The 19,755-nt window shown below is 42.5% G+C and overlaps 3 protein-coding genes across 3 annotated transcripts; 1 reads left to right on the top strand and 2 right to left on the bottom strand.

The window, feature by feature from the left end:
• Positions 1-1,117: 1,117 nt before the first annotated feature.
• Positions 1,118-8,518, bottom strand: LOC111839161 (intracellular hyaluronan-binding protein 4-like). The gene is made up of 8 exons (XM_023802817.2): positions 7,365-8,518; positions 6,355-6,493; positions 5,209-5,340; positions 4,718-4,792; positions 4,099-4,182; positions 2,391-2,559; positions 1,730-1,924; positions 1,118-1,439 (listed from the first exon to the last, which is right to left on the bottom strand). Exons 1-8 carry the CDS (start codon positions 7,618-7,620, stop codon positions 1,383-1,385), a joined length of 1,107 nt encoding a protein of 368 aa, XP_023658585.2. The 5' UTR covers positions 7,621-8,518; the 3' UTR covers positions 1,118-1,382.
• Positions 8,519-8,830: 312 nt separating this feature from the next.
• On the top strand, positions 8,831-14,190 carry znf367 (zinc finger protein 367). Its single transcript, XM_023802819.2, has 5 exons — positions 8,831-9,513; positions 10,524-10,674; positions 10,756-10,875; positions 10,988-11,126; positions 11,269-14,190. The coding sequence occupies exons 1-5, from the start codon at positions 9,235-9,237 to the stop codon at positions 11,501-11,503; spliced, it is 924 nt and encodes a 307-aa protein (XP_023658587.2). The 5' UTR covers positions 8,831-9,234; the 3' UTR covers positions 11,504-14,190.
• A 523-nt stretch (positions 14,191-14,713) lies between these two features.
• Positions 14,714-19,137, bottom strand: slc35d2 (solute carrier family 35 member D2). The gene is made up of 12 exons (XM_023802818.2): positions 18,934-19,137; positions 18,391-18,424; positions 18,203-18,289; positions 18,021-18,088; positions 17,867-17,938; positions 17,703-17,771; positions 16,498-16,600; positions 16,235-16,327; positions 16,078-16,145; positions 15,909-15,987; positions 15,555-15,637; positions 14,714-15,214 (listed from the first exon to the last, which is right to left on the bottom strand). The coding sequence occupies exons 1-12, from the start codon at positions 19,068-19,070 to the stop codon at positions 15,091-15,093; spliced, it is 1,017 nt and encodes a 338-aa protein (XP_023658586.2). The 5' UTR covers positions 19,071-19,137; the 3' UTR covers positions 14,714-15,090.
• Positions 19,138-19,755: the final 618 nt, after the last annotated feature.

The following is a 19,755-nucleotide window of genomic DNA, read 5'->3' as shown; positions in this document are numbered from 1 at the left end:
GAATGGGCTTCCATGGTCGAGCAGCTGCATGCAAGCCTCACACCACCAAGCGTAAGCTGGGGTGGTGTAAAGCACTGCACCAGTGAACTCTAGAGCAGTGGAAACATGTTCTGTAGACTGATGAGTGACACTTCTCTGTGTCAGTCTGATGGATGAGCCTGGGTTTGGTGGACAGCAGGAGAACATTACCTGCCTGTCTGCATTGTACCAGCTGTAAAGTTTGGTGGAGGAGAGATAATGGTTTGGGGCTGTTTTTCAGGGGTTGGACTAGGCCCCTTAGTTCCAGTGAAAGGAACTGCATGCAAAGACATTTTGGACAATCCTGCGCTTCCAACTTTGTGGGAACGGTTTTGGGAAGGCCCTTTCCTGTTCTAGCATGACTGTGCCCCAGTGCACAAACCATGGTCCATTAAGACACGGGTGGGTGAGTTTGCTGTAGAACAACTTGACTGGCCCACACAGAGACCTGACCTCAACCCTATCAAACATTGGGATGAACTAGAATTTAGATTGTGAGCCAGGCTTCAGGTCCAACATCAGCGCCTGACCTCACAGATGCTCTCCTGGAAGAATGGTCAAAAATTCCCATAAACACACTCCTAAACCTTGTGGACAGCCTTCCCAGAAGAGTTCAAGCTGTTATAGCCGCAAAGGGTGGGCCAACTGCATATTAAAGCCTATGTATTAAGAATGGGACGTCATTAAAGTTCATGTGTGTGTGTAAAGGCAGGTGTCCCAATACTTTTGACAATATAGTGTATGTAAATACATGCATTTTGTTTAAATATGGTCTTTGAATTTGGATGTTAATTCACATAAAAGGACATGCTCACTGGATGACAATTGCAAACTGAGCAATCAGGCAAAATGCATTTTGTTTCAGCTTTAGTCTACATCGGCAAAGAATCGTTCCATTACCCAGTAGTCACTGGTCTATAAGCACCAGAATGAGTTTGTATTCTAGTAGCTCAAGAATAGAAAATTGAAAATAATTCCCTTGTAAAATATGACAAGGAACAATTGTGTGTGTGTTACATATAAAGGGGATTCAAAATCTACATCATTCAGTAGTAGATTTCTGTAGTGCTTGGTAAAAAAACAAGGAAATGACATTGCATTGTGAACAGTGAATTTTAATCCCTTTTCTACACCTCAAGCAGTCATATACACAAAGACAACCATTTTGAGGAAAGCTTTCATTCTGACTAAAGGAAAAGTAGCAGTCTCCCATCTGGAAAAATACAGTTATTTGGAATGAACAAGAAAATGTTCAAAATTAGAAGTGCAATGGATTCAAGAGGCACAGACAAATAGCAGCCAGAACTCCTTTAGATCCTGGGAGCACAGCCTCCCCCCCCCCCCCATGTGTGTCAGTGGTTCCCTCAGGCCAGAGCAGGGAAATCCTCCATGTCATCCGGGTTTGGTGCAAGAACTCGAGCCTGGAGACAATAGTACACACAAATGAGGGGCTTCCCCTAGAAGCTCTGCCCCTCCCTACATGAAAGGTCTGAACGAGGATTCTAAAGTCAGCCCACATCTTCCGAACACAGGCAGAGTTCTATCCACTACTCTTTCACATTTCAGAGGAGTTTAACTGAAGCCTTTCAACTGGCTTCGTAGAGGCTCTTGGAAAACATGAAAGCCACCTGAACCAAGCACTCGAAGAGCGAAACTGAAAAGCCCCAATGTAAGGGATAGTCGTGAATAGAGAATTCAAGATTTTACATACATCATATTGCAGAGTCTCTGGTGGGACTGCAGAATTTCCACGGCCTCTGCCCCCACGACCACCTCGACCACCTCGACCACCCCTGCTGGGACGCGTCAGGCTGCCAAAGTTAATGTCCAGCGTGGATGTGATATCATTGGCAGGCCGTCTGAGAGAGTACAGGTCTTCATCCGCCTCAAGCAGTGGCTCTTTACCCTGAAGAAAGATTGGAAGGGGACACACCAATTACAGTTAATGGCTCTTATGTGAAAGTTTAAAAATTGTTAGTGAAAGTTTCCATTTCAGTTGCTATTATTTTTAAAGGTTATCAAAATTGCTTCAGTTCACATATCCTGAGTAACTTGACATTTAAAGTGGTAAATGCTTCATTTTACCATTTTTGGTGGTAGGGGATGCGTAACAATTACGATCTACTTACAACATTTCCAATACAAGAGCTTTCTGCAAGAAAAAATTACAACACTAATAGTTAAACTTTGCAAGAGATGCACAACGTTCCCCCGAATCCGCTGAAGTACAGACAGTACCACTGCTGCATTGCATCTTTTCAAACAAAATTCTCATTATCAGCAAAGCCTCGCACACACAGCCAAAAATGGTCTAAGAATGAAACAGGACCGTTTGACCCACAATGAGTGCAAGGACACCAAGACATTCTCACCTGGTAGTATTTGGATTTATGAATGACCACCGCCTTTTTGGGCACCTTGCTTTCAGGTTTGCGGAGGTTCAGCTCCACCTTTGGTCTATACTGCTCCTGCAGGGCCTTCCACTCATCCAGGGACATCTCCATGACAACGTCCGGGATACATTCTCCCTCTTCTGCTGCCCTGCCACATTTAAGCAGAGGCTATGGACAACTGGGAAGATGGTTAACGATCTTGTTGAACAACCCTCAACTTTATAGTTCCACAGTTCCAATGATTAACCAGATCTGTAAGACTTGAATCATGCATTTTCATCAGCAGGAGAACTACGGTCCAATCAGCTGTTTTTCCACATGTTGGTATTGAAAGAAATTTTTAAGTACACTTGAGCCTGGAACTGTACACTTAGGGGAGTGGTGCAATTTTAATTGTCCACTTTGGGCATCCCTTTGGCAAAATCCAGCAGGAACTGCAACGTTTTGTGAAACTGAATATTTTTAACATGCAAATCATGTAGAACAATGCATCTAGTCAAAAGACAACAACCAGCACCCCCCACAGACAACCAAACAATGAAATACTATGACTGCCACAGAAATGCAACTTCATGGTGAAAAACCTCAAGCTCCAAATGGGCTCGTTAATGATTTCCAACCTACTGAGTTGCTTAGATCTTCAGCTCCAATTTCATGAAAAATGTTTAAAACAGCATCAGCTATAATACAGCCAGCTACTGCAGGGTACCCTGGTAAACAATACAAGAGCCACGGCTGAAAGTATGAAAAATCTTCTGCCAATAAGCTATAAACAAAGTAGCCAATTTTCTCAACTGATCCATTATAGTATAAAATTACTACAATTCAAAGTGCTGTTCTAAGCAGACTCACTCTTAAATTATAATTTGTAAATTTAATACATGTACAAACTAATAAGTAACTTTTATACCTAAAATATTTATTCAATATCTATTTCTCCTTTTTTGAATTCATTTCAAATCACATGAAGCTCAGATTCAGTGTATTTATATGGTTACAAAAACCTTCATGACTTATGCCAGCAGAGAGACATCCATCCATCCTGACCAAAGACACAGCTTCTCCAGCCGCACTAAAACCTTCATCTCTGCGGCATCACATTAGTGTCTTTGTGCCTAAGCAGCTACCTACAGCAACATCCATAATAATCAAATCACAGTTTTAGTCATGGGGACACAGCATCTAGCCTGAGATATAGGCAAGGTACAGCCTGCTTGGGCAGGACACTGAACCATATGCAGTCAGTCACACAACCAAAAGGTAATTTGCCATAAATTTAAACTAAAACGGTACCTACACTGTATACACTGGTTACATTGTCACATCCCACTTCCCTGGCATAGCAGAAAGACAGTCAAAATGAACGAAAACCATCCCTGACAGACATGTAGATGCTATGCTACATCTGAAATCTCTGGGCAACAGCTAGTCTCAGGCACAATCACGGTTCACTTTGTACTCATCAGTCTGTTTGTTATTGCCATAATGTATTCTGTAGTAGACCGTGAATCACTTTGCCTCCCCTAAATAGTTCCATTTCATCCACAGCATGAGTTCCTATTGTCATTTTATGGTTCAGCAGGCAGAGTGAGTTTCGGGTTCTCGCTGCTGAAAGGCCACACGGTGCTATCAGTGGGGAGTTATTGCGTTTTTCTGCTGGGGGTGTACAGACAGGCAGTGCACTCACTGGCTCTCCGCAGACATTTCTGCAGCTCCTGGGGACTCATCAACATCTCCAGCTTCCTCTGGGGGAGTCAATTCCACCCCAAACCTGCAGGACAGAAGACAGTCATTCTCTCAAACTAGCCAGTTAAGTGTTTCAGCAGATTTACAATTCATTTTTACTAAACGATACCCAAAAGGCTTTCCAACAAGACTCAAACATACCGAGCATAACTTTCATGGCTGTTCTCCATAATACTAGATAACTAACCACCGATTCCTATACCTTCTATAAGCATTTAAATTAGTGTTGTTAATGGTAAATGGACTGCATTTATATAGCGCTTTTCTACTCCTATGAGTACTCAAAGCGCTTTACAACTCATGCCTCACATTCACCCATCCACGCACATATTCATACACCAGTGGCATAGGCTGCCATGCAAGGCGCTAACCTGCACACCGGGAGCAATTTGGGGTTCAGTGTCTTGCTCAAGGACACTTTGATGGGGTCAGGAGGAACCAGGACTCGAACCTGCAACCCTCGCGAAGGATAGCACTACCTCCTGCGCCACCATCTTCCCCAAAAATGCCCTGGGGCAGATGGGCGTTTGGATCATACTTTGCCCATTCGCTGTCATTACCCTCTCACTGGATCCTTCATGGAACCCCAGTTTCGTGGTCCACCTCCTTCACGCTTCTCATCAGGTCGAACGCCACTGAAGCGCAGGAACAAAACAGCACTCATGTCTAAGGTTTGGACTTTTCCCCCCATTTGTACTGATGTTAATTTAACAGACTGAATGTATATTCTGAGGATGCAAAGATGTTCAAGGAACAAGCTTGTCAGCAAGTTAATTTGTCAGACCATCACACATTTAGGAATGGATCATTACAGGTAAATGCTACATTCTAATAAAACCCGATGGAGATAAACAGGGGTGTGAAAATTTCTATTAGCTTAGGCTTGTTAAGAACTTTATATTAACAAATGTCCAAGACGAATGCCAGATCACGACTTCAAGGATATCAGGGGTTTTACCCATTTCCAAGGAACAACAGGACCTCAGCACAATTTTTCTCTGCTTATTTCACACAGACAGAAAAGTCCACAGAAGAGACTATAAAACCTTACGATTGCATGCTGCCACTCTGGCGCTCAAATTGTCTCTTGCCTCTCTGGTCGAAGCCATCAGTGTATCTGGGATATGCCATTCGGGCCCTGGCACGGTCCCAGTTACCCCTCTCGAACTTATCATCAACTGGTCTGTGAGACAGGAAGCAGGCAGAAGGAGGGAGGGGGGGGGGGGGGGTCAGAAAAACTGTGCACACGCTGCCCACATCCACCCACACAGGTCAGAGTCTCATAAATTAAACTTAACCCCCTTTCTTGTGTGTATGTTAACTGGTGATTGTGATTATGAAGTGACATTTAAAAACTGGAATTTCCATTTGTAGCTGTTAAATGAACTTGACGGATTCTTGTCTCAAGCAGCCTTGCTTATACATGCAGCTCAGACATCAGACTCAGTTTGGATAGGAATTAGCTAAGCCAGGGGTGGCCAATCTTATCCGCAAAGGGCCGGTGTGTATGCGGGTTTTCGCTGCAACACCCTAATTAGATTACTAATTAGAGGACTGATTGGCTGAAGAGTCCTCACACCTGGGTTTGAACAGCTGACCTACAGGTTATTCCAAAAACCTGCATACACACCGGCCCTTTGCGGATAAGACTGGCCACCCCTGAACTAAGCTGTTGTCTCCCGATCCGGTCCTCAGGGACCCACAGTCAGTCTATGTTTTTGCTCCCTGCCATACAGTCTACAAACATGGATGGTCTGTGAATCCCCTAGGACCGGAGTGGGAAACACTGAGCTAAGCAACTAGTAGTTCATGGGAAGCACTGAGGTCTCAAACCTCAAGTGCTGGGGGTTTGAGTCCATCCCCTGCACGGTGTGCAGTTTGCATGGTTTGAGTTACCTCACAGTACAAAGGCATGTGCCATGGTGACCTGACATCTTTAAACTGACCACAGGGTGAAATGCCATCCTATCAGGTGTCTACTCCATCTTAGTAATCAGGCTGCCTGAGATGCTCCGACACCAAAACTCTGCTCAGGATAAGTGGAAGACTGATGGATCGATAATCATCACCCAGTGTAACCATCGTATGAAGTACCTGATTTAATTAAAGTGGTCCTTTCAAAACCTGAAGACAACAAAAACTTCAGACCCCATAAGGAACATAGCAAGACTTCCTGAGCTGAACATGAGACACATACTTGTCAAAGACACGTTCCTGCAGAGGCTCCATTACGTTGAATCGCTGCTCCCTAAAGACGGGGCGTCGTTCACCCCTCTCCACTTCCACTACACCCCTGTTTTCATTCTGGATCTGTCTGCCGTAGGAAAACCTGTTACCTAAACAAAAAGGGACAAGTAGATACCAGCCAACATTTTATATTTGTTTTCCAAAATGTTCTCATTTCATGGTCCTCTAACAACACAAGCCTACTTTTTCAGATATTCAAAATTACATTTTTAATCCAAGCAAGCAGAAATAAATTTAAAAAAAATGTATTTTGAATATCTAAAAAAGCCAAACCCCCCAGTCCTGATTTTTATAAATCGACACCACTCAGTACTGAGAACCGACAGTCAGCATAACAACACACACACACACACACACACACACACACACACACACACAGCTACACCTAACGTACCCCACATTCAGAAGCATGGAGACTAACTGCACGAACTCACACCGGCAACCCAAAGCATTCGCTTTGGTTACTGAGATGTTCATTTAAATCGGCATTTTACTAGAAAACAGGGAAGCATTGGCCGCCGGCATCCGCAGCAGCGTGAAGAGCGCCGCCTGGCGGGGAGACGCAGCCAGCGTTTCGCCGCATGAGTCAGCAGCTGCGCCGGCATGACTGGGCGAAAGCGGCCGGAGAAAAGCAGCAGACATACGAAAGCACGGGGGGAAACGCACACACACGCAGTGAAACAAAAACAGCCCGGCTCCGCGTTACCTGCGCGGCCAGCACTGCTGCTTCACACTTTTAAACGTGTGCATTACTTACAATCTTGTAGTACCAAGTTTAAGCAGGAGGCAGCTGGGCTTTATAACCACTGTGCAGTAACGAAGGCACCATATAATCAGTTTGCTGTCTAGCCAGCAAAACTAAACGGCGCAGCTGCCCCAAATTAACCATTTGTCAAAGTTACAGAGTTTAACTAGTTATCGCTATTTACATAAAATAAATTGGCCAACGAAACCATTTACCCGTGGCATCAGTCACTGGAGCAGCGTTTCCTTTCCAAAACGACGGGGTCTTCCTATCTTTCTGGGATCCCTTCTTTCCAGGTTTCCCCTCGCTCCCCCGTTTTAACTCCTCTTTCTTCTTCTCCTTCTCCTGTTGTGCCTCCCGGAGTATGTCAAACGGGTCGGCATCGTCGTCGAGGAGATGGTCGAAGCGGTTCATCACGGTACAGCCGAACGCGTCCTGCTCCATGACGGAACCGCTTTTCACCCCGTTCATGGCCACCACGGTATAGGAGAGCAACGCCTTTAATTTCCCTTTTTAATTCGCCGGATAGTGAGATCTGTTGCTCTTTACGAGCCCAGCAGCACCGCTTCAGTTATAAGCATCGTCCAGTCTGCGTGCTCCGGCTGCGCGTGCAGGTCCTGATGCTGGAGAGGGTCACATCCGCGCGCCCGTCACCTTATTACAGCGACGCGCACCCCGACACCACGCCCTAATTATTCCGGGGGCCCGAAAAGGGGCAGCAGGTATGTGTGAAGCGGGCAAACTTTCAGCTGATGACAAATTAAATGTGATCTTCACGATTAAACACAATTCGTCCTGGTTGGTGATGTGTTACTTAAGTCTGACTAAGTTATGCATTTCTTGCACTTTTTTCAACACTTTGCACTTTATTATTGTTTAGATATCACACATAGCTACCTCATTCCTACGTAACACTAATTATTTATTCATTACCATGTCTTTTTATTCTTATATTGCACTATTTGTCATGTATCGCACTACTGTTCATTGTTTCCCGGCATGCACCCGATCCCTTGAAACTGGCACAAGTATTTCACTGTTTTCCAAATACACGCGACAATAAAACTGAAACATCGTAGCAATACCCTACATATATATTTATATCGGGTTATTTAAAGTTAAATGTATCTGATTGGAATTCCCTTTAGTTTATCTGTTAGACTTTTACTTTTACTAGACTATTAGATATAGGCGTTAATAATATTTAGACCCAGATGTCGCGCTACATTTATTTCAAAGGGTCCGTAAATAATAATGTAGCGCTAACGTTCTTGTTTCTATGAATGCCCTCTTTGATTCATTACTGGGTTGGCGGTTTAATTACGTAATGCCCCCCCTCCCAGATTCCTAGTTCCCTTTAAATCGGCCAAAATCATGTGTTCAATTCGTTAAAAGTGTGCGCGGGAGAGGCCCTCATCGGCGAACGACCAGCTTTGGCCATAGAAACACGTATTTGCCCATTGGCTGAATTAGTCTTTGGCAAACCTTTTTCTCGTCTGCTCCACAGCCATTGGTCCATACCGCCGTCTATCAGTAGACCCGCGCTGAAAGTTTTTAAATTTCATTGGTTGGGAAAAATCCCGACCAATCATCGTGAAATGAACGTCTGCGTTCATTGGTGGTTGTCTGCCATTGGGTAGGCTCCCTTCGAGGTTTTGTTCGTGCAATAGGTTAGTTTCCCTTCGCGTAGTAACGTGGTTCAGTATTCTAGCCGTCGATTTGTCAGAGAGGTACCCGGGCGCGAATTGTAACGCGGGAAAAGTTCTGGGAGGGTGCAGTCCGTAGTTAGTGTTTGCACTCCGAAACGGAAAGGACTTGTAAGTTGTTATGTGCTGTTTGGTTATTATATAGCGCTTATATAGGTAGGTGGTTGCGTTCAAAGTGCCTTATTTTGTAGCGTCTTATCAAATCAAGTTCCTTGGAGTATCTGTTAGGGCTTCCATAATTTTTTTTATATGAAAGGAAGTTGCGGAGGGGCAGTAACTAGTGGCTCCTTCGCCGTTTAGCTAATTGTCTGACAATTCTGTACGTATTGTGTCATACGTAGGGATTCAGACTTTGGTGGTTTTATTGTATTGTGTAGCTATGGCTGAAAGCAAACCGTCTCAAGTCATTTTTTGTGACGATTCTCCAAAACGAGTGTTGGTGTCGGTTATTAAGACCACGCCGATAAAACCGAAGAATATGGAGCATTTGGTACCGACCAGTCCGGGATTTAGCGAATTTATGGTGTACCCTTGGAAGTGGGGGGAGAACGCCCACAATGTCTCTCTCAGTCCCGGACCGGTGAACGGAGCCGCTTCCCCCACAGGGAGTAACACGGGAGTGGATGGAGACGCGTCGGCATGTCCTGATCACATGAAGGTATAGTGCTCAGAACACTACTAATGTATATATTTACAGCAATAGTTACGTTCGGTGTGTTCGTTGTATTAGCTGTATTGAGAATTTTTGTGTGACATGGATGGGTATGTGTTCACAGTTAAAGGGCTTGGTGCTGTCATTTAAATGATAGATGTAATTTGTCTAAGTAGGAAGCTGGAAATTATGCCTAAATAATTAAGCGGTTAATATAAATATAGTATGATAATATATCTAAATTGATTAGCTACTTGACTTTCTTGGAGAAAAATTTACCTTTTTACTTTGCCGGCTCACCGATCAAAATGATCGTTTCCTCATGTGATCCAGATGTATGCTGAATTAAACTGTGTGACGTTTATGAAATTGCGGTTGAAAGGTTTTTATTAATGAGGTTAAGATTTCTTTTGTTTGAGCAGAGGTAACTAGTTAAAAAAAAAATGCCCGCGCTCTGTGTATGACATGATGGATTTTAAACTCCACTTCCTACTGTAGCAGCTGCTGGCCAGATATGACGTCAGCGGCGCGCGCCAAAAGTCAGCCGTGTGTGTGTGTGGTGGGGTGCGGGGGGTGCGTGTGTGTGGCTTCCATGTGAGACAGGGAGACTGCTTTCTACTTATACGTCACCATTTGGTTGCAGTCAGGGGTGTGTGTGATGCATATTTTAAAACGCGCTTCTAGATTGCTCCGTGCAAAAAGGGAGTTAACCTTTCAGGAAAATGCCGTGCAGTAATTTTAAGTATCCGTAAAATAATAGGTTGCAAGTTTTTTTCCATTATTTATTGTTGGACCTTGTTCCGAAACTTGACTGACAAGCAATGACGCTATTAAAAATATATCTGCTAGGAATACTTACTCTAGGTTGATCTGCCTTTGTCTCATTTGTAAAAACTATATTTATGATTTTTAATGAGAAATGAGGTATCAGAATTTTTTATTTTGCAGTAATGTTGTAATATTAAGCAATTTATCCTGTCCAAGCTTATTGCTCTTTGGGGTGTTCCCGGTATCAGGATGGGACTCGTCGGGGTCGCCCCCGAGCCGAAACTGTCCGTGAGTTGATCAACGAAGGCGAGCACTCATCTAGCCGGATCCGGTGTAACATCTGCCACCGAGTTTTCCCACGGGAGAAATCCCTTCAGGCTCACAAAAGGACCCACACAGGTAATGAAGTGCACACAAAGGAGTGTTGTGAGTGGAGCTGGTGGTCTGGCTCGTGGTGTTAAACTCCTTTGTTGCTTTCAGGGGAGAGGCCTTATCATTGTGATTACCCTGACTGTGGAAAAGCTTTCGTACAGAGCGGGCAGCTGAAGACCCACCAGCGGCTGCACACAGGGGAAAAGCCCTTTGTGTGTTCTGAAAAGGGTGAGGAGGGGTGCTTGAGAGTGGTTTAAGGTCTATGCTGCTTTGAACGATAGTCCTTTCTGGAGAATTGCACCTTTACTACAGGCTGATATCAGTATGGTTGTCTTCTCAGGTTGTGGTAGTCGGTTTACTCATGCCAACCGACACTGCTCCAAGCACCCATATGCCCGCCTAAAGAGGGAAGAGCCTATAAGCGACCCTGGAAAATCCCAAGCTGTGGATAACAAGGCCGTAGCTGATTGGTTGGCCAGGTGAGTGATATGTCTGGGAAGCAATTCATGGAACTGTTCAAATGGATCCACAACTCATTGAATTGGATGGGACTCAATGGACAGGGAAATATAATCTATAATAAGTCCCGAATCGGTGCAACTGTCTCCTCCCCCACATCAGATACTGGCAGACCCGAGAGCAACGAGTCCCCCCTCCCAAGGGGACGGGCTTGGTGAAGGCTGGGGCGGAGGACCAGGAGCAGCGAGACCCTCTGGAGTTTATGCCTTCGGATGAGGAAGACGCAGAGGATGAGAAGAACAGCAGTGGGGCGGCGCGGCAGCGGCTGCAGGAGCAGCGAGAGCGTCTTCACGGCGCGCTGGCTCTCATCCAGCTGGCCAACAACCTGTCCTCCTAGCTCTGCCCATGGTGTCTTCAAATGCCGGCCGACAGCCAGTTGGGTACAAGCTAAAAAGCACCTTATCACGCTTTTGTAGGCTGCTATAATTGTAGATTTCATTACATGAAGAATGTTATTTTCTGACTTTAAGAAGAAAGTTGTTTTAAGGTTTTTCCTTTTTCCTTAGTTCTTTGCACTTTTTTTGATAACGAGTTTTTAAGTATTGAGTGTGTTTTGTGTGTGTATATTTTGAGGGTTTAGCTCTGCTGAACTGAGGGTGCATACAGACGACGATGGAAGGTTAACGACACTGGCTTCTGCAGGCCTGAATTTAGTCAGCTCAAAGTATTGAAGTTTTGATTCTATATAAACAAGAATTTAAGACATCACCCAGCTAGATGTTTGGATTACAGATTCCAGAGGGAGAATTCATTAATGCGGTGTCATCCTTTTTTACTTTAAATGTCAAAATCCCTACTTGTATCCATGAAGTTAAGTAATCATCCGTTACATGACCAAATGTATGTGGACGCCCCTTCTAGTTAGTGGGTTCAGCTGACTGAGCCCCACCAATTGCAATCATGTAGATGAAATCGAGCATATAGCCATGCACTACCTTCAGTCAAACTGGAGAGCTCACTGACTTATAGCACGACAGTATCATAGGATGCCTACTTTCCAATAAGTTAATTTTCTGTCCTGCTCGAGGTAGCCAAGTCAGATGTAAGTGCTGTTCTTGCGGAATGGAAATGTTTAGAAATGACGATTCCGCAAAGCAGTATGCCGCACAAGGTCATTGAACAGGGCCGTCGGATGCTGAAACCTGTGATGTGTAAAAAAAATCTCTCGTTTAATGACTTCCAAACTGCCTCTAGAAGCAAGGTCCGCTCAAGAACTGTTCGTCAAACTGCATAGTGCCAAGGATCTGAAGTAATGTAAAGAATGCTACTCTTGGACTCTGGAGTAGCGGAGATGTGTTCTTTGGAGTGATCAGTCCTGTATTGCTTTTTGGCAGTCTTATGGGCAGGTCAGGGTTTGGTGAATGCTACCTGCCTTGATGTATAGTACAAACTCCAAAAGTTTTGCCAGAACAGTTGAATCATTAACCAGTTTTTTGCAGTTTGAGTTAGGCCTATTAGTTTTGATGTGGAAGAAATTTACTGGCCTGCTGAGCCTTGACCTCAGCCCCATCAGACATCTTTGGGATGAATCTAAACAACCACTGCAGGCAAGGCCTGATTATTCAGCATCGGTGTGTGACCTCAGTATCTTGGCTGAATGGTAGCAGATTCTTGCATCCATATTTCGAGATTCCATAGAATCCTGTGCGAAACCTATGCGAGAGTGCAGGCTGTTCGAGTAGCAAAGAGGGGCCAACTCCAAATAAATTCCTCTGGACTCAGAATGAGTTGATTCGACGTCCACATACCTTTGGCCATGTATAGTTCAAAATCTGTGATCCCAACTAAAGTACTTGGCATTTACCATGCAATCTCTGGGAATATCTGCATTTTCAGGCACACTTCTATTGACAGGCAGTCATGTGTGCGTCACCTGTCTGTAAATTGCTATGATGTTTGTTAATTTATGACTCAAAGACCATGTCTTAGATTTTTTTATTTCTAAATTATAATAAAATAGATTTAGTTTTAAATAGGAATATATGTGGAAAATACAAAGTTATGAGGTCAGGCTACTTTCTACAAGCACCTTAATCATGTTTGTCAAACTGCTTATAAATCTGACATTTACATCTATGGGATATTTTTCATGCCCTGACATTGGAGACTGTTTGGAGAAAGTTTGACCCCAAAGTTGAATTGTACAGTGTTTTTTTGCCTGCCCTTTATATACTTCCCCACAATTTAGCATTTACTTGAGTTGGAATGCGTTCAGTGTGTTTGGGACTTCTCTATTATCATCTCAAAGTGTTTGGATCTCAACATTGTGGCACTAGACTTGTCTTCCCTCCTGTCGTTCCTGTGTCAGGCTTGATGAGGGGAGGGGGGCGACAGAGTTGTCAAATTACATAAGCCCTGTCCAGAGTAGGGGGAGAAATGTTTATGCACTTGATAGAAAAGGGTATAGTTTCAGTGATTAAGTTCAGTTCTGAGGATGCTGATTGAAGAGTCTTTCAGTTTGCAACACTAAATGTTCCAGATTTTCTTTAAGCTTCTAACCTTAGGCTGCTGTTCTATTTAGTGACACTGCTGCTCCTCATAGCAGCACACAGAGCCTTTGTCAGACGTTATCTTACTCCTGTACTAGTTTAAAATAATAATCGGTCTGACATTTGTTTCCCCTCTGCCTTACCCAAAGCATTTTAAAAATCCATGTCATTGGTAATATTTTATCATGAGACTGAACTGGAAAAGTTTTTTTTAAAAAAAAAAGAAAAAGCTGAACAACTTCAGATGTTAACTGAAGTTAATTTTAATTATTTTCAAACTATTGGAAAACTTATATATGTCAGTCTATTTAAACCACATGAGAAATACCCTTTTACTGTTTTATTAGCTGTCAACTGCTAATAAAATAGCTTTTATCTGAAACATAATCTGGTTGTCTCTCTTGCCCTTGCTAGAACATGTTCTCGCTTGCTTTAGAAATGCATGTTTTGAGCAGGGTGTTCTCACGGGCAGTCCATAGTGCTGGTACTTATTGGTCTGTATTATCCAATAAACAACATTAATTATCATGTGTAAGTCATGTGTCCTTTCGACTGCTGTTTTATTTCTGATGGGAAGAAACTAACTGGTCCTATCTGGGTCTTGTCTTTTTGACCCGTGCAGAGGTCTGGGTTGGTGCAGTTGCTGCCTTCACTGCTTTGGCCGCTCATGCCTCGATGCCCTTGCAGCTGAGGCATCACCTTGCATGTGCCATTAAATTCCAGTCACATGTATATAATCTCCAGCTTAAACTTGCTAAACATAGAGCCAACATTCTTAGTAAGGTTTCCTTTTACCTTTTTAGGGTCTTCCTTAGCTCTGCTTTTCAATGGGTTGTTGCAAAAACCTTGAATTACCCGTTTTGTCCAAAGCCCTAACAAATTGCTTCATCAATCCCAGCTTAATATGAAGTGGTGGGAGAATGATTTTGTTCTTGTCCACCAGTGGCTTGTTGATATTTCATTACCTAAGACGCTGTTGAATCAAAAGACAGACCAAAGCTATTGCATTTATCACACACATTTTCATGGATGTCCATTAACTCAAAATCTAGAGCCAATTCAGCAAAAGTAATGGGATTTTTTTAATTCAGCACCCTCAAAATACCCTAAATCCATTTTAAAAACCTTTTTTTTTTGTAGACCTGTTATTATGGAGTGACAGTCCTTAACGAACAGGGTTTTTAGTGACACTTGAGTCATCTGAATTTAAAGCCAGCCCCCAAGAAAGGACCACCATTTACCTGAGTCAAGCTGCTGATTCTCTTAGCAGCCGCACCAAAACGGCTCGGCGTGCGACCTGCCGCTGTGGTTTATAGTCACCAACATAACATACTGCACATGCCTCACGCTATATAAACATTATTGCATGTATGATTTTAAAAACTATCAACATCGAGAAAACCAACTTGGCTTAAGTCTGAATTGCGGGGGGGCATCATGACGTTTGTTTGCCTTCACTGTTGGGTCCCTTGGGGACATCAGGCCTGCTTTCCTCGTGCGTCTCTGGCTTTAAGCTGCTCCCAAACATCACATAGGAGTACACGAGCCCCCCTGACATGCTGGGAGAACCAAACAGAGGAGAGAGTGCCTTTTTCCACATACCACAAACATGCCTTTTCAAGCAAATCATTGCATGACAGCTGAAAGATGTACAACCCTTAACATATAAAGCATAACTGAGGGTACTTAGTGGAGGTAAGTCTTATAAAGACATGAAGTCATAGTAATACATGACATTAGATTTTTAAAAGAAAGCACTGAGGAGAAGAAACCCATACGCTGTCATCTTCAGTGTATAAAATTATAATCTGCTTTTGTAAAACAGGGTAGGATATTCCTACAAGGACAGTACTATGCCAAACCCTAGTGCTCTGGACAAGAAAATAAAAATCCACTTACCAAATGTTTAGTCCTATGAAATTTAGCCAAGAAAATATATAATCTCCACCCACAAACATGCCAATGTAGGCCACAGCTACATTCTGGAAGATAACAGACAACCACTGAATTTCCTGGCCACAAAAAGTAATGGTATGCTACCAGATATTACCGAATTGTAAAGCAAATTAACTGTAGAGCAAGCCTTAATACAGCAACATACACAAGGTAACAAAAAAATAGAATTTAGTGTTTTAAGAGTGGGACAAATTAGGAAAAATAAGGGGGAAGGGATAATTACCATTTATCTTTTTTTATTATTATAATTAAATTTGACTGGCAAATGAGAACAAAATCCTTCAAACACAGCGATACCTTAATGGCGCCCACGACTGTGGTGGTTAGTGCAGAGTTGTAGTGACTACAGAGCACGATGGAGTACATCAGGATAAATCTGAAAGTGAAACGGCGAGAATTCACCTCCACTGCACTGCATACAAGTGCTGAGAATAAGAAGCCAAGTCATTTCCGTACAGGACCTTACCCCATTACACAGGACATGAGGAATGAACATACAAATGGCAAGGTTGTCCAATGCTCAAAAGTCAAGACCTGTAAAAATAAATAAATAAATAAATAAAACAAACCATCATCCTCACCCCTCTTTCAGTCCTGTGCCTGTCGTCACTAATAGGCCATACCTGCTGCAGATCTCCACTGTAGAAGCTTGCCAAGACTGTCGGTATTACAATGATACTCGCATTGTAAAATAACACTCCATATTTCCCCAGACCCTTTAAAAGACGAAATATACTTTTCTCAATATGTGGTGTTCCAAAGGAAATCAACAACTGAGCATAATAAGGTCAATAATAATGATAATAACTAAATGACACTTTATGAGTTCAATCGGTTTTCTGTTGAATCATTAACCAGTCAGAAGGAGCCGACTGTGGACAGTCACCTCGACCTCCAGCTTCTTCTTGGTGTAAACGCCACTGGCTGCAGTGCACATGTCGTTAAGGAGGATGAATGTGTATCCCTCGAGGTCAAAGGCCAAGTCAGAACTGGAAAACAATGTATCCTCACTTTTGTTTCCCATCCCCAAATACAATATTGATTTAACACCCTATTTTTCAAATCACGGTCCTCGAGGTCCGAGCACTGCTGGTTTTCCAGCCTTCCTTTACCTGTCAGTCAGGTGTAAAGCCTCTGACCAATCAGAATCAGTAATTATTAAACTCTGGGAGAACTGAAAACAAGGCCTGGATTTGGAATCGAGGTCCAGATTTGAAGAACCCTGATTTAACACAATACTTCAACATCTGAAAAATATACACTGTGCTTTAATCATTCTCCAGTACTGATGTGTCGAGCCAAAATCTTTGAAAAATAATTATTTTTCAAATAATTGGAACAATGATCTAGGGCAGGGGTGCCCAACTCCAGTCCTGGAGGGCCGGAGTCCTGTGTAGCTTAGTTCTTTCCCAGTTCCACCATAAATGATTCAGCTCAAGAGCTGTGTGGTAATTAGCACAAGGACCTGAATCAGGTGTGTTAAATGAGGGGAAACCCAAAAATGTGCAGGGCTCTGACCCCCCAGGACTGGAGTTGGGCACCCCTGATCTAGGGAGAGTAAAGAAACATTGGGTTTGAATTTTCTTTTGCTGTAACAGTCAGGGAGGTTCCCTTGATCTGGGAATCTTTAGGTAAACAATATTCATCTCAATGAAGATGAAAATTAGATTTTTTTTATCCATATAATAATATTATCCATCCATTAATCATCCAACCGCTTATGTTCAGGGTTGTTGGGGGGCAGAGCCTGTCTGAGGCAGGATAGGGCGCAGATCAAGAGGACATTCTGTTGGGATGCATTTAATAATATCACTAATAATATTTAATAATACATGGACTACGTCTTTAGAATAAACAAACTGTAAAAGAACTGTTGATAATAAAGAACTATTAATGTTCAAAATTATTTTGTGTTGTTATGACATTAGAAAGTGTCTCCTGTGAGTTTGTGCTTTGTTGGGGATCTGAGTCACAGCAGTGGCTCAGTGTATGTGAAGCTTGTCTGCTCTCCCTGTACTCAGGTGGGTTTCCGCTCAGTCAAACACCATACTGACAGCTGAACTGGAGTCTCCAAGAATCCTAGGGCTTTACCTGGCAGCTACCAGGGCGCCGATGACAATGGCCAACACACTGCACTTGACAAGAGGTGGGAATGTTTTCCTTTGAGAGGGCAAAAGAAAAAACAAAACAACTCAGTGTTACATAGGTCATAGCTTTACTGGAGTCCATTTCAGGGAAAAATAAAAGGAAGACACCTTAATATCCACGCTTCCAGGACCATGGTCATCAATATCGTGAACTTTCTTAGAACAGTGAACATTGGTAAACTATAAGAGAGGGACAGAGCAACAGTAGTGAATGATCTTATGACTTTAATCTGTGTTACTATGCACCTTCTCAGCGTAGTACCTCAATTTCTTAGTGCTGGCGAGGCCACTGATGTGATTCCCAACATACAAAAGGGGCAGAGGAAAGATCTGTAATTAAAAAGGCTATAAAATAACTGCAATATAAAATTATAATTGCATTATAATTGTATATATAAATAAAACGATTGTTATCATCATTTAATAGCACGGACAAATACTTACTTTAAAAAGTATACTTCTGTCAAAATCTTGGAAATGAATATTATGATTCAATTTTGCAGCATAGAGAACAATAATAGTAGTGAGCATCTGTAACAAAAAGATGAAAAACAAAGTCAATGATTTACCACCCCAATCTATTTTTCTGGATAAACGCGACATAATGAATAAGATAATTGAGTATAATTCACCTGACCAATTCCAAGAAACATGAATGATGGAAACCTGTAAAGAGAACATAAAATGAAAAAAAAAATAGCGCGATGCCACAAAGCACATTAACAGATTAAAACCTGGGGATCGACGCCGTGAATCTCCTGATAATTTTTTCCTGTCGTACTGTACCCACAGCGTTTGTCAGACAACTATATCTACATTTTAAATTTGTATGACAAAACATTCAGATTTGATTTATCTAGTCAGTTCGCATTCTATTATAGCTCATCTCCACGTAAACACTCAGACAATGAGAAAAAAAATGTGCGATTTAAAATTCACAAGAAAGGCAAAAGACTCCGAACTCGTGGGAGAGTATGAACCTCAGCCGAGCCAAAAGGCGGGCTTATGCAGACAATCATTTGAATTCATTTTTAGGATGCAAAATGGTTTCTAAAACAAATTTTTAAAAACTTTGCAAAGCGTTTCTAACGCGTTACGATATGAAATGATTGTAATATTATAACAACGCGGAAGTTGGTTGAGCATTAGCCCACGTCCTGAATTCATTGACTCACCTGTAGTGCGTCAACACGATTTTATTTACTATCACGATTAAGAGCGAACTGACAGCGTAAAATGCAGCGGATAGGAACTTGTGCAGCGCCAAAGGAGCGAGCTCTACGCCCCCCTTTCTGACCGGGTCCAGCGACATCGTCCCTCGCCGGCAGCCGAAAGCCGCAGGTTACTGAGCCCTTATATCCGGGGAGGTGGAGCGATCGGGGCACCGTGTGTAACAAATAGCTAATGAATAGCTAATGGCATTGAAATGTTTCCTCCTCAGACCATTTTTCGCATTTGCTGGATATAGATTTTTTTTAATCCACGAGAAAAGTCACAAAGTAGTACCTAATGATTAAAGTAAATTTGGATATGGCGACCTACAATCAGTTATCATCTAAAATTCTAAATTGTTGGAATAGTGAGAATCATTTGGAATTTTAGAACAGAAGATAAACGTGGAAAAGTCAAAATGACTCCACCCGAAGTTCCAACTGATCGAGAAGAATTTTCAGAAATGCTATTTTCCTTTAATGTTGCACGGAATTAAATTGGGCTAGTTAGGAAAAACGCGTTCTTACGTAATACTTATCATTCATCTTCTATACAGTGTATTTATTCTGTAATATTGCGGCCTACACTAGCTAAACAAAAAGTGAATTTCTAAAAAAATAATTTTTTTAAGGAAATAAGACTAGATTCCTGCTATTATTAAAAAATGGTTTCCAAATATTATTCGAATAGCCTCAACGACATATTCTAAGGCAACTAGTTCAGTTAATCCGTTATTGTGATTGTTTGCATTAGTAAATAAATAGTCAAAATAAATAGCTTATAAA

This window comes from Paramormyrops kingsleyae, chromosome 2, assembly GCF_048594095.1.
Source record: "Paramormyrops kingsleyae isolate MSU_618 chromosome 2, PKINGS_0.4, whole genome shotgun sequence".
In the NCBI taxonomy this organism is placed as follows: domain Eukaryota; kingdom Metazoa; phylum Chordata; class Actinopteri; order Osteoglossiformes; family Mormyridae; genus Paramormyrops; species Paramormyrops kingsleyae.
This window is presented reverse-complemented; position numbering and strand designations above follow the sequence as displayed.

What these genes read in the sequence shown, in the direction of transcription:
- LOC111839161 (XM_023802817.2), bottom strand. Translation starts at nt 7,620, where the DNA reads ATGAACGGGGTGAAAAGCGGTTCCGTCATGGAGCAGGACGCGTTCGGC. An exon ending in CAGAGTGGCAGCATGCAATC is followed by an intron (nt 4,793 to 5,208) that starts GTAAGGTTTTAT and finishes CCTGCGCTTCAG; the next exon opens with TGGCGTTCGACCTGATGAGA. An exon ending in ATGAAGGATCCAGTGAGAGG is followed by an intron (nt 4,183 to 4,717) that starts GTAATGACAGCG and finishes TCTGTCCTGCAG; the next exon opens with GTTTGGGGTGGAATTGACTC.
- znf367 (XM_023802819.2), top strand. Translation starts at nt 9,235, where the DNA reads ATGGCTGAAAGCAAACCGTCTCAAGTCATTTTTTGTGACGATTCTCCA. An exon ending in CTTTGTGTGTTCTGAAAAGG is followed by an intron (nt 10,876 to 10,987) that starts GTGAGGAGGGGT and finishes TTGTCTTCTCAG; the next exon opens with GTTGTGGTAGTCGGTTTACT. An exon ending in GTAGCTGATTGGTTGGCCAG is followed by an intron (nt 11,127 to 11,268) that starts GTGAGTGATATG and finishes CCCCCACATCAG; the next exon opens with ATACTGGCAGACCCGAGAGC.
- slc35d2 (XM_023802818.2), bottom strand. Translation starts at nt 19,070, where the DNA reads ATGTCGCTGGACCCGGTCAGAAAGGGGGGCGTAGAGCTCGCTCCTTTG. An exon ending in ACAGAAGTATACTTTTTAAA is followed by an intron (nt 18,089 to 18,202) that starts GTAAGTATTTGT and finishes TTTTAATTACAG; the next exon opens with ATCTTTCCTCTGCCCCTTTT. An exon ending in CTCATGTCCTGTGTAATGGG is followed by an intron (nt 15,988 to 16,077) that starts GTAAGGTCCTGT and finishes TTTCACTTTCAG; the next exon opens with ATTTATCCTGATGTACTCCA.